Source organism: Pseudochaenichthys georgianus, chromosome 24 (genome assembly GCF_902827115.2).
Source record: "Pseudochaenichthys georgianus chromosome 24, fPseGeo1.2, whole genome shotgun sequence".
Classification (NCBI taxonomy): Eukaryota; Metazoa; Chordata; class Actinopteri; order Perciformes; family Channichthyidae; genus Pseudochaenichthys; species Pseudochaenichthys georgianus.
The window spans coordinates 21,596,351-21,610,784 of NC_047526.1; the positions used below are offsets into that span (position 1 = coordinate 21,596,351).

Below are 14,434 nucleotides of genomic sequence, written 5' to 3' on the forward strand. Positions count from 1 at the left end.
TTGAATAACCAGAACAATGCTGATCCTCATGGCTTAGGAATGCTCCGTACTGTAGAAGTACAGGCCTGCAAGTATGCACTTACTGTACGCACACTCTCACACTTCTTTTTGGAAAGGAAGCAGGTCGAGGTGTTACTGACTGTGCTGAAGGATTTCTGTTTCTCGTAAACTCGTCCGTGTAGCAGCTCAGAGGTGGCACAGCAGCCTCTGGTTTATCCTGCTCACTAAGAAAATGTATTTCCTACTTGTGTGCCTGAAATGTAATGGCACTACATATGTGTTGGTCCAGTCAGTCCCTCTTTCTGTGAGATCTTCCAAATGAGCCGGTTCTGCAGGCTTGCATTGCGCCGTACTTGTACTACACGCCGCTAACGTCTTTTTGGACTTGCACCAGGCTCCCCAGGTGGCGCCGGTCCCTCCACATGTGCAGTCCTACCTAGCAACTTCATACTCGCCCACCCAGACTTGCCAACCATGCCAGTTGGCGTACCTCCACTGAGCCACCTGGTCTCTCTAGCATAGCCGCATATCCGCTACTCTCGCCTCTGAGGTTGGCTTCAACTCCACTTTGGGAGCTTGTGTTTTTGGTGGGCAGAGCTGACTTGTTTGGACAAAACTGCTGCTTTTTAACAACCATCCGCATTTCTATCCCTTCCCTCTTATTAACAGAATCTGGTGCTGCTGTAGCAAAGCAGAGTTTATCTGTAGTTTCTGGGTTAATGATGGAAAGCAATTGAGTGCTTGGAAACTCCAGAAGCGTTTGATGCCCGTGTGTGTGGTAGGCTTGTGTCAGATGCTAGATCCCCTTTCTGCAGACATAGTGATCCTCATTAGCTCCATTACTGCTTTCATTTTAACTCAATTCAGTCATGCTTTAGCAATCAGGGCCTTGCGTTTGCAATGCGCGTGTACGTAAACACACACACAATCAGATTATTGAACACAAACAACCCTGTGGACATCTGTAGGGAAAACGCATGCACGCAGAAGTAGAGCAGTATTTCTAGTTGATGCTGGTGAGTTCAAGTAGAGGATAGCATACCCCCTCCGGGAGAATATTGTGAGATCTACGTCTCACATACAGATACTCCCTCAAACTGTATCGATTTGATATTCTCTTTTAGAGTCTGTGTCGGTTACGCCGGCACAGTCTTCACCGTTCACTTTTGCTTCTTCGTCGGAAATGCACAATTCTGAGAGAAAAAGTGTAACCTTTGGAAATCCCGCAGAAGTGCAGTTAAAGGCAAACGGGATGTAGGTTTTGTTTTGTTTGTTGCAGATATTCTCGTCTTTTCGCCCTCTCGCCCCCTCCTTCCATGTCAGATGGCACGCACAGACGGGGAGTAAAGGGGAAAGCTTAGGAGGAGCAGGAGGAACAGAGAGCTGCTTTGTGTCTCTGAGCTCTGACTGTGGAAGTGGAGGCGAGTTGAGTGTGTGTAGGTGCTCCTGGTTTGGGTATCTGTCTAAGTTTATGTCTGTGGTGCCATGTATGTTGCTGTGTCTGGGCCTGTGCCTGTGCCTGGCAGGGTATTTTTCATGTGAGGTGTGTTTGCAGGAAGTAAGCTGACAGTGGGACATTTTAAAAGAAACTTAACAACAAGTTGGCATGATGCCTGTAGTTTCCCATTTGGCAAGACTGGCATATAATTTCTGTCAGTGCACGTTGGAGAAGCCATCAAAGAGGATCTGATAGCAAAACCAATCTGCTGCTTCGTTTGTGAAATACTTTGACTGCTAGTGAGCACACACCTTGTTCCTTCTTTGTGGGGTTTTTTATGAGCACACCCACATTATTCCACACCATGCAGTTGTTTAAACAGAGAAGGCTGCCAAAAGCTGTGCTTGTTTAAAGGGTACATGTGTTGTCTCTTTGTCTCACATACAGAAAGAAAACACAGTTCAGGTCCATCCCAGATGTTCCTATATGCAGCCTGGCAATGCAATAAGAGCTAACCCTGTCGTCTGTAGGTCTGGTAGATGAGGATTTTATGATCTTAGAAAGATACCTGCTCTCTGACTTATGGGACTCGCCATACTCCCAGGGAAGGCCAAATAGTTTCAGAGCTTTCCCGACATTACCTGAGTTACTTTCCAAAGAAACATCCGGACCTGGGTTTCTGTGTTCTTGATTACTGTAACAGACAAATACATAAACAAGGCAAATAGACTAGGAGGACTTGTTGTGCTTAAGATAACATTAAAGATAAAGCCAGTCACACTGTCTCGCTGGCATCTTGACTGTCTGCCATAAATTGGATACTGTTGGGATAAGTATAGGGTTCAGGCTAATTTTGAGGCTTTTAGCCTACTCAGCACTGCTCTTATGACCTACAGGCTACAGACTCTCAAAGAGCTATTAAAAGAGGTTAAGTCACTCAAGTCCCTTAACTATTATTCACTCACTGACTCATGCTTAGAGGGTTTGTGTGTGGAATGATTGTACCCCCTCACCCAGAGCCCGGTTGAAGAAGGTTAAATTACAGGTCACTCTGATAAGGAAGCATGACATAGGAAAGGTACAATGGGATTATTCAAGATACAGTTTCCTGTGACTGTTATCCTGTAATATAATATCTGGGTGTGGGGATACATGATGCTCATTTCCCAGAAACAACCTATTTCCTATACTCTCTATTTGGGAAACTCCAGGTTTAACGTTTTGTTGTTGTGGCAGCAACCGCACGTTCCATGTTGTGATTTATTCAACCAGTTTTTTTGGATCTTACCTACTTCGCTGATCTCTTTTATCTTTGCATTCTGACCCTTCAATATGATAACTAGTTAAAATGCCACTTTGGCTGCCAAGGCTTATGACTAGTATTTAAACTATGTCCATCCGTACAGAATGAGGAAATTCACTACAACTCTAATCGTGAGCTGGCATGAGAAAAAGTATTCCAGTATTCCTCCCCCCTGAAAAAAAGAATTTATGAGAGCATGTCCCTCGAGTATTGATAACACAGTGAGGGGTTTACCATGTTTAGCAACCGTTTTAAAGAGGAACAGGATAAGAATAGATAAAGTCATGTTAGTGCCTGTCTGTGAGATGTTTTCTATTAAGTTTCCATCTGCTAAAACATTAAGTGAGACAGAAAGTAGAAACATATTTGCTCCTCTCATAGGGAAAACTCACCACAAAGGTCCTCACAAAAGCTGTCCTTTAGTACAACTTGAACTTAATCATCTTTATGAATAACCACCTCTGTCAGCATTCTCATTCCATAAATATACATACATATGCTAATATTTACAATCCTGACATATTCTATTTTAATTTCCTTTTAAAAATATATTTGCTCTTGAATGGCCTCCTCCTGGTATCTCGGGATAAACCAATGTAATATTAAGGGATTGTTTATCCTTGTTTACTCTCATTGCTCATGCCAGAAGGATTCTAGCCACATGGAGGGTAAAGCCACATACAGTATTTCTCATTGTGCAGTGAGTAAGAAAAGGACCGCTAGAAATTCACAATGTAGAAATAATTATAACCTCAAGGTTAAAAATGCAATCCCTGCTCCACATTTTGAAAATCTGGTCACTACCCTTAAGCTAAGGGCTGACCCCATTTGTTTCCACGGTGCCTTGCATTGCACAACACTGGGTGAGTGTGATTAAAGGGTGTTGCTAATCTCCTCCATGAAAGTTCAAAAGCACACAAGAACACACGACCAAGACACAATGTACTTAATCAATCCCTCAGGGCCGCTCATTTTAAGCATTTTTTCTTAGAGACACATCTTTAATTAGATGATGTCATGATGAGGACACCTTCTTTACACATGCAGTATGCTAGCAACAGCAAAGTGTAACAGGCCTAGCAGATACTGTTGTCTGGAGGATCTCTGCAACATTTTGTACGTGAAGAGCAGTTCAAAGTTGTGCTTTGTTCCACTGATTCTGTACAGTTTATTATTTTGACAAATGTTTCTCTTCAATCCATGGTCAAAGTCTCATTATCTGTTTTTCATTTAAGCCAGTTTGGCTATAGTGCTCCCATTGTATTCAGTCTGTTATGGTGTGTTGTGTTTTCAAAGAATTTAGGAAACCTTGTAGGTGTTGCCTTGAATGGAGGGAGGCTCACGTCATTGCAAACATACTGTGGGATTCATAAAGTCAATTACGTAGATTCCTTTTTGGATATCGTCTTCTGCTTGGGCAGTCACCAAACTACACCACCGCCCAGTGGTATTCTATAACCATCATAACAAGTATTGCAGGTTTGGGTACTTGAAGCAAGACTTGACTTGTCGAGTCGTCTCTGGGTGTGTTATTGGTGTGTGCACACGTGCTGGTGTTTGTTTTCACTGTCATGCAGGTGTGTCTACATGAACCTAACCAAAGGACGTCTTTCCCACATGCAGGCATTATTAAACTCATAATAATCTTCTGTTGCTGCAGTCAACTCACCTTTCTTTTCATATGGAGGGTTTGTTTTACCTTTCCAGTGTATATTCTGTGCTCACAGTTCATATTTCTTCAAGTGACTGATCTTTGACTCTGACATTTTACCTTCTTTCTTCTCCCTCTCATGCTATTTTTTCCAGGAGAAACAGGATCCAAGCACCACCTCCCAGCAGCTTCGTACTGAGATCCAGGTAAGCAGAGACACTATGTGAACAAAGTATAAGCTTTACACTGTCAGTTTTACAAATTGTGGCACAAAGTAAATCTGACCTGTTTTCTTCACTCTGTCCACAGGAATCATTAGGCTTCAGCAGTGAGGTGTCCACTCCAGAAACAGACAGAAAGTAAGTTATTTCCCCCCATTAAATCATGGTAACATGCGACCGTAGCCAGTGTGGAACCATGAAACGTGCTTGGATTGAAATATGTGCCTGTTGCACGTCAAAACAATGTGCAGCTTAACCTGCGTCTGGAGCGCATCAAACCCGTACACGCCTGTACACATAATCATGAATCACACTTAGCCCTGCTGCATGTCCGCAGCTAAAGATGGAGAGAACCAATGAAATACACTCGCCTCCATATGTAGCTCTTGTGATTGATAGATCTCTTATGTGACAGCTTGTACAAAAGGTCTCTGACCTTGCCAGTGGGGAGAAGAAACTCCAACTTTGTGGATGAGGAGTGAGCAATAGAGACACGTTCAGCTAAGATTGATGTCAGTTATATGAATATGAGTATTTCCTTTGAAGTTTAATCCCAAAGTTCTAATAATAATATAACGTAATTATATACAAAATATCACCTTTATAATATTAGGAAGACAGTTTTTTTTGAGAATAAAGAAACCAACCCTCCACATTAACAGACACCCAACCTATGACCTGCAGTCGGTCCCCTGAGCTCCTTGGTCACATCCCTGCTGTGGTTAAAGGAAAACACTAACTGCTTCCTTTAGTTGACCTGCGCATTCGAGCTGCCGTTCTCTGTTCTCTGGCTGTCCATGCTTCCTTCCTGCCTTTGTGTTGAGCTGGGGAGAAGAGGGAGACAGAGAGGGGGAAGGAGCATGAACGAAAGAGCAGGATGGAACCATGCATGGGTGGGGTTCCTTTTCACTGGTTACTGTAACACAAAGTGTGTGTGTTCATCTAAACCCACCACTGTGTTTATTTTGATGAATGTTATCCACCATGGCTATCCATGAGATCCATATTATACAATAGTATATACATTCAAAGCAATCAAAAATGGTTGTTACAACAGCTCTATAAACTGTCAAACGGAATTAAATCCATTGCAGTCACTAACATTTAGCTTCTTATTTAAATTATTTTGTAATCCCTGTTCAACAAGACTTAGTGTAAAACATATATTCAAATGTTTCCCTGCATCAGGATGCGCAAGGAGTTTTAAAAACAGAACAAATTTCCTAATGGTGGGGACCAGAAAATCCCCATTTGAAGAAGAGATAAAGTGGAGACGCATAGATTAGTGCAGACATTTAGGGCCCACGTCAAAATCCAATGCCATGTTTGCTAGGGTCAAAGGTTAAATAAATCTCAGTGTGCCTCGGGAATGATCTCCTTTATATCAATTGTATCTGTTGCTTGTTCTGCACCATCACCCCTGAGTGAACCCCAGTGGAATTGTCATGTTCCACGTGACGGCCACGTGCGGCAGAGGAAGCGCATACCATAGACATGATCTCTTCTCCCATGGCTGTATATGCTGCACAGACAAATGCTTTGGTTGATGGGAACCAGATGCCACATTTCAGATGACGTCTCTCTGCTGTTCGAGAAAGTCTCAGAAAGAGCCCCTAACTTCTTCATATCAGTCCATTTTCTCTCTTTCCTCCGTGCCTCTCATCACTCAAAAACATTCAGACTTTGTCACACCTCAAGTCTTCAGCTACACTCTAATTAAACTGTTCAACATTCATCCATCTCCTCACCCCTATCACTCTTTCTACTATGTATGTCTCATCCATTGAAGCCCCAGAATACTACTACTACTACTACCAAGTTAAATATGAAACAATTTTTTTTAAATCGCTGTTTAAAGGTTTTTAATGATTGAGGACAAAATGTTCCTCATCCGAACCTATTATTTTTGTATCCATCCTTCTCTCATTCATCCCAGCTCTGTTCTCCTTTACATTGCCTATGGTCCAATTTGTGCTGAATGGGATTTAGCCAAAGTGATGCATCATGTGCAGAGTGATAGACAATCCCCCTCAATTCCTCATGACACATTCCTCACAGCCTCAAAAGAAGCACGCTCACATGCACAGACACGGATATCCCCATCATCGCCTCTCTGCAGGACAATAGGACCCAGAGGAGATTACCCAGATGCCATCTTGGTCTGTGCCACCTCTCTGTCTGTGTCCCCTTGTCACTTTGTTGGCAGGAGGTGGGCACAACTCAGATAATGTCTGCCCTGCAAGTGGTGATGACAGAGTGCTCTGAGAAAGCTGGAAGGGTTTGAGACTTCCTGTTTTGAAAGGTGACTGATTAGTGAGTTATTGTGTGGGCAGAAGGCTTATAAGTGAAGTTAACGGCGGAGGTAAATGGATCTTGATCAAAACATACACAGAAACATACAGTTTTTTGGCCCTAACGGTATGTAAGATTGTGCATTAAGCGGCCTTTGTAGTGGAAACCCAGCTTATGCAACTAATAATCATGGAAATGTAAGCCGTGCCATGTGAAGAATCTGTGTAACAACGGTACAATGTTAGAAAAACCAAAGTACCTTGTTGGCATATTTACCACTTATTCCTGAGTGTTGCAGCCCTCATGGAACTGCAATTTGATTGAGAGTAGGAGGCACAGGAGGCCGTGAACACCAGCAGAAGCTCAAAAATGTGCAGTTTTTATATTTGGTGTTTATATGCTATTTATTTATTTATTTCCCTCCATGTAATCTTCCACTTCCATGTGACCTTTGAACTCTACTATAACCCCTGGAGCGGTCATCCATCCACTCTTCCTGTGGACAATGCCACTGTCCGGTTATCTGGTAGAGACAATGAAAGGCAGCGACCGCTGCCTTTCATTGTCTCTACCAGATAACCGGAGATCACCTCTCTCCAGGTGGCCAGCCCTGCCGTCACACAATCACACCCACATGTGTGCAATGCTGTGATTTATGCTGAGTTTGCAGCAGTGTGTCCAAATCCGGCTTTGTGCTGGTTTGTCATCTTTCCTGGACAGCAGCTCTGTCACACAGGATGCTAAACCTGTGAGTCATGCAGTATCATATGATGGCTTCCAAAGCATCATCACCTATTCAGTCAACCTTTTTTTATATATTGATATTTGATCTTGATATATTGATATTTCGGAAACAGTTCTAAATTGGTTTGAATCCTACTTAAAGGACAGAAACAACTTTGTTTCTATAGGTAAATACACATCTGAGTTGACAAATATGACATGTGGGGTTCCTCAAGGCTCCATCTTGGGGCCTCTTCTCTTTAACATCTACATGCTACCACTGGCTCAGATAATGAAAAACAACAAAATAAGTTACCATAGCTATGCAGATGACACACAAATGTACGTAACAATTTCACCAGGAGACTATGCTCCAATTCAAACACTGAGTAAGTGCATTGAACAAATCAATGACTGGATGTGTCAGAACTTTCTCCAATTAAACAAAGATAAAAAAGAGGTAATGGTTTTTGAAGCCAAGTCAGAACGTATAAAAGTTAGCGCTGAGCTTCAGTCTGCAATGTTCAAAACAACAGATAAAGCCAGAAATCTAGGTATAGTCATGGACTCTGACCTGAGTTTCAACAGTCACATTAAAACAGTTACTAAATCAGCCTACTATCACCTAAAGAATATATCTAGGATTAAAAGACTAATGTCACAGCAGGATTTGGAAAAACTTGTCCATGCTTTTATCTTCAGTAGACTCGACTACTGCAATGGTGTCTTCACAGGTCTCAATAAAAAATCTATTAGGAAGCTGCAGCTGATTCAGAACGCCGCTGCTCGAGTCCTCACTAACACTAAGAAAGTGGATCACATCACTCCTGTTCTGAAGTCTTTACACTGGCTTCCTGTGTGTCAAAGAATAGATTTCAAAATACTGCTGCTGGTTTATAAAGCACTGAATGGTTTAGGCCCAAAATACATTTCTGACCTCCTGCTAAATTATGAACCATCCAGATCTCTCAGGTCTTCAGGGACTGGTCAGCTTTCTGTCCCCAGAGTCAGAACTAAACATGGAGAAGCAGCGTTCAGTTATTATGCTCCAAATATCTGGAATAAACTCCCAGAAACCTGCAGGTCCGCTGCAACTCTGACTACTTTTAAATCCAGGCTGAGGACTTTTCTTTTTGTCGCTGCTTTTAATTGAACTATTCATATCTTAAACTGCGCTGTAACTTTTATCCATGTACTTTTTCTTTTAATGTTTATTTTATTAGCTTTTCTTTTTAATGACTGATTTGAAATGCCTTTTTCTTAATGTCTTTCATTTTTTGTAAAGCACTTTGAATTGCCTTGTGTTGAAAAGTGCTATATAAATAAACTTGCCTTGCCTTGCCTTTGACATTAGGGGTTTTACCTGTATCTGCCATCCTTCTGAATGTTTTTAACACACCAAAAGCCATGGCGCACAGCAACAGAGCCTCATAGCTAGACGGACTATGTTTCAAACGTTCAGCACATTCAGATATACCATTTCCACAGAGCAAAGTGGCAATTCACTGACAGCCACTATGGCATTAGCTCATCATTGTTCCACTTAACACTTTTACAATGCAGTGCTGTATCATAAAATACACTTTCCCCTACGCTATATAGGTTCAGGCAAAGTTAAGATACTGTGCCTTATATTGTGCAGAAGGTTGAAAGTTGGGTCCGCAGTGAAATGTCCCCTGCTCAATACAAAGAACCTAATTGAAATGGAAAGGCTTGGCAAAGATTTAAGGTTAAACCAATTAAGTTGCCAACCACACAATGCCTGGACTGACACCTCCTTTGAAATATATTCAGGCTCTTTTAAAGTGTGTGAGCGCCAGTGTGTGTGCGTACATACATACATGCGAGCGCTGCACTGGAGGTTAATTTATAGAGCATGGGGGGGGGTGCAACGTTGCCACAGAAAAGCCTCTATTGAGTGAGTTCTATTAGCATTAGCTTTGGCCCTAGCCTATCTGAGAGGAGGATGAACAGAGGGGCCAACCATACAGGCCTCCATTCAATTAGCATCTCATTATGTTGCCATGGCAGCCCGGGCTTTAAAGCCATCGTGAAGATTTCCCATTGCACCCAGAAAGGGCTGCCATGCCTGAACAAACATGGGAACACATATGTACGCAAACACACACGCTGTCACTGGAGAGGGAAGTGACCTGTTCGTCTTGTTTTGATCCTGTCACACACTTTCACATTGCTTCACTGCCAGCCACCGTCTCCCTGCACGGCTCAGCAGCTGCATACCAACGTGCAATGGGCTCCACTCATAAAGGGTCTCTGGATGTGTGAAAGTAAGAGACACTAAAAGAGTGAGAGAGAGAGCTGGCGAGGAGATTTACTTAAAGGGTCTCAACTGGACCAATGTGTCGTTATTATCTTTCTATTTCCCCCATGATTCTTTCCCCTTTTTATAATTGAAAGGATTGAGACGCTTAAAGTGTGCTGCCACCACACTTCACACACGTCACACACACACACACACACACACACACACACACGCGCACACACACCTGTAGATCTGGAGACATGATGTGAAGCTACACCCCCTCTGTACCCTCTTACTCAGCCCACTTAGCTCAATCTGAAAACAAAGTCTTTCCTACTGTGAAGGTTTCAGCAGCTACTTTAAACACGGCCCGCTGAAGCCCATCCCCCTTTCACCCTCCTTTTGATATAAAGAATACAGAAATAGATTGCCGTTGATGTGGTTTCTGGTCTCCTCCAGAACAAGGGAGAGTGCCCCGGCCTCTCACGCTGCTGAACATCAGGCGAGGCTGCTCAAACATGACTTTTTGATTGGAAGCTGATGCAGTCTATGTGTCACAACGCTTTTGAGTTGTTTTCTCACCATTAGTACTGGTTATATTTAGCAAGGCTTATAGATATATCAGAACAGCAGTTTTACAGTTATTTTCCACTTCTCCCACTCTTCTCTCTCTCTTCCTCGTGACTGTCTCTCCTGTGGAGGGAAGTGGAAACACAAACGGGCTGAGTCTGCCCTGTGGTTTCTCCTCTTGCTTTCTCTCTCTTCCTCTCTCTTCCCGTTCACATGCTTGACCTTTCTTTTCCTTCATCTATTGGACCTCCCTCGTTTCTTTAATGCTTTTTAAACAGTTTGTAGTACAGTACCACCATCCTCATCTGACCGTCTCGTTTTTGCAACAGAGTGTCATTTGTCTACATCCTCTACCTTCTCCCTCTCAAGCCTCAGGAGCCTGGCTGTACTGTCACATAAGAATCACCACTGACCCCATGTGGTGAACAGACATAACTGCAGCCCTGTTTGCTTAAAATGACCAGTCATAAACACAACGACACTGATTTGTAGCTATTTGGTCGCTGGATAAGATTTTGGAGTAGAAAGAAGCAAGATACTTATTTCTAATGTAAATGAATCTTTATTTTCTCTTTCCCACAGAATGCCCCTGCACAAATCCAGCTCTGAAGATGGATCTGGAGGTAATTGAGATGCAATTGTCTTTTGCTGGGATGTTTTTTTCTAAATGAGTATGCTTTTGTATTAATTGATGCTTGAGGAAGTCATGTTTGCATTATACCTAATTGTAAAAAAAAAAAAGAGAATGCTTTTCCCCATGTGACTGAACCTGCCCTGTCTTTAGGTAAATGGGACAATAAGAAGAAAAACAAATCTTTTTGGCAGAACTTCCGCAAGTCTCAGCACAAACCAGTCATGCGACAGACATCCAAAGGTTGGTGTAGCTTTATTTCTCTGATCTCCTTTACTTAATTCATGTTGCCTCATATGTGACCTTTTGCTTTTTTCCCTGTACAGGAGAGGACATAGGCTATGTGGCCAGTGAGATCACCATGAGCGACGAAGAGCGAATCCAACTGATGATGATGGTGAAGGAGAAGATGATCACAGTGGAAGAAGCTCTAGCTCGGGTAGGAAGCTTCACTGACTTCCTGCCTCATGTCGCACCTACCCCCCCCCCCCTCAAATGACCAATTCCCTTTTGAAAGTGCCACAAGATCCCCTCACCTCCTCCTGGATTAGTTTCCAGCTCCCTTCTGCTCTATATTCCCATCATGCCTTTGGCTTACTAAACGACTTACTCATACTAACATGTACCTGGCCCCACATTTTAACCCTGCCATGTCCTCTTTACACACACACACACACACACACACACACACACACACACACACACACACACACACACACACTCCAGAATGTTGGTTTCTAGAGGTTCAGGAGTGTGGGGATTTAAAGGTGTGAGCTCTTGTGTGTGTGTGTGTGGATGTGTTGTTCAGTTCATAATTGCGAAGTTGGTGTCATAGTAACTCAACAGCTCCATCTGTTCGGTGGGATGCTCTGGTGCCCTGTGGTATTTCTCTCTAGGTGGATATGGTGGATAATTACTTGGCTCTCTTTACATTTCTTTCTGAAGAATTTTTGCCTCTTCTACTTTTTTTACTTTCCGACTTCTTTCTTTTTCTTCCATCCTTCCTTTTTTCCTTCCAATCCCCTTGAATTGCTCATGAGCACCACCTACTGATGGGGAATGGATGTTTTTTTTTTTTGTCTGGTCATGCAACAGAATTTTAGCACTGAATTGCTCTCCGCAGGGCAGATTTGATCTTCCTACCCTTATTTTCCCATAGACCTTTGATTTGATTTTTGCCAATAGCCTCACTAGCTTATCGCTTTAGTGATTGTCAATGAATCAAACCAATCAATGTCCAGCCTTTGTGGATCATTTTCTTTAACTTGTGGGGTTTTTATTATTGTCAGTATAATATTAAATAGTATGTGTGTCCAGGGATGTAGTTGGCTATAAATATTATACGATTCAATCTGCCTTTCAGTATTTGTATTATATTGGATTCATGTGTGCTTTAAAGCAATACATACATCTAAAAGTAATTCCTCATATAGAAAAGGCTAATGACAGGAGTCTGTGGACATAAAACACAATAGACTGTTGTTCCCTAGTTGTTTGCAAATACAGGCTACATGCCTTTAATTTACCACTACATCACTTATTCAGTCTTTGTCATTTGTATTTGTGTCTCTATATAGGCACAGAAGTGACGCCTATCAATTGTCTGTTAGCATATGGAGGGATGTAGCATGTCTGGTGAGAGTGGGTTTCCCCGCCCTGTTCCTCTGCCTCTCTAAACTCTTCTTCTCCACGTAGCTAAAGGAGTATGAACTCAACAGACAGTCCAGCAGTACTGACACTGCTGAGTGGACTGAGGAATCTGCATCCAATCTAAACCAGTCCTCAAACTGCAACGTAAGTACACCCCACCCCATTACCCTGACCTCTCCCCTTTGACTCTACCTCTCATAACAACCTCACCTCGACCACTCTCACCTTTGAGTTTGATTTTCAGCAATGGAGGTTCCGAAGGAAAGTCGTTGTTTCGACATAAGTGTGGATAGATTTGTGTTTATTCCATATAAAAAAACTGGTAAATTAACTTGTTTTTCCTAGCGTGATGTCTCGACAATCTGCCTTTTTGATATCCCTTTTTAGGTGTTTAATTTTGGACATATTTATATGGAGTTGCTTAAAGCACCTTAACTCAACCTTAATTGCCTTCCTTTCCCTTTACCTCCCTTTATCTTCCCTTCTCTCTCTGCTCTTAATTCATTGGCCAACTACTATACATCCACCTTTGCACTTACATCCACCATGTCATGTGCATCTTTATACTATGGTTGTTACCTCTCAGAATCTGATTTATTACCAACTAAGGTTCACAAATACTAGGAATTTGCTTTGGTTTATGTGGTGCATAGAAAGAGACCGAAAGAAGAATAAGTAGCAAAACATAATACATCTCAGAATCTTGTCCCATCGCTTGTCTCGGTTTACTAAGCCTGCGCTCACAAATTGGCAGTCACAATGAGATATATGCTGTTTGCTACAAATCCTCTCCATATTTTATGCATCAGCTTAGTCCTGTCATGGGCAATTGAAATATGTCCTCAAACATCTTTTTAATTGCCTGCTGTAGTGACATACATTGTCTGTTGGACATTTGGGTCAGGTTTGTTTCCATCAATCAGTTGTAATTGTATCTTGCTTATAGCTTAGTGGAAATTCCCACAAATCTACCAGACACTCTTTGCTAAATATGCTCTTGTTGGAATCATTTAGTCAGCTGTGATCTGTGGGGAGAAGGCCTCCAAACCTCCGGTCACCTTTAGAGTGAGACCTTTGAGGATAATGTGTTTGGTGGAGCTGAAGCTCAGACAATCGGGGTCTGTTGGACACAGTTTTGTGTTTGTTGACCCTCTGTCAGTTCTCTCTGTTCTGTCAGCTCTGAAACAGATTCACAGTGGCCATGACGGTTCTTTATTACCTCGTGTGTGGCATCATATTGGAAAAACATCTTAGAGTCTCACACATTGACCCAATTTTCTTTGTAAAATCAGTTTTTCGAAATACAGGACCACGGAAATAATTAGCTGCACATGTTTATTTTACAATTTGGAATGTGCTACTAATTCCTGACTAAACAACAGTCTAAAAACAATCCCTCCTATTAAGCTAATGCATGTGCATTTCATGTTTTCATTGCTGAAGTAAATGGAAGGTTGACCCCACAGCCTCTTCAAGAATCAGCTTTAGATCCAGCACAGTCGCCTTACCATAATCACAATTTCTTATATATTCAAGTGGTTGAAAAGGCTTTTCAGTTTTTCCTCGACTTTTACACATTCATAGCTGCCCCCTCTTCAACGTCAGTAATTGTTTCGTGTGCATTCATAAACTCATGAAATCAGATCCGCTTACTGTAACTGAATTTGTAAAACTATGAATAAATACTAATGG

The 14,434-nt window shown here is 42.2% G+C and overlaps 1 protein-coding gene across 5 annotated transcripts in view; it reads left to right on the forward strand.

The window, feature by feature from the left end:
- The window catches only part of sash1a (SAM and SH3 domain containing 1a), a 180,557-nt gene that overhangs the window by 143,337 nt on the left and 22,786 nt on the right, over positions 1-14,434 (forward strand). For 4 of the 5 annotated variants that reach the window (XM_034075680.2, XM_034075685.2, XM_034075683.1 and 1 more), the window contains exons 3-8: positions 4,548-4,598; positions 4,702-4,751; positions 11,044-11,084; positions 11,246-11,335; positions 11,419-11,531; positions 12,788-12,886. In XM_034075680.2, the coding sequence (XP_033931571.1) occupies positions 4,548-4,598; positions 4,702-4,751; positions 11,044-11,084; positions 11,246-11,335; positions 11,419-11,531; positions 12,788-12,886 (444 nt within the window). The remainder of the gene's footprint in view (positions 1-4,547; positions 4,599-4,701; positions 4,752-11,043; positions 11,085-11,245; positions 11,336-11,418; positions 11,532-12,787; positions 12,887-14,434) is intronic. The other variant, XM_034075681.2, reaches the window with a different exon arrangement.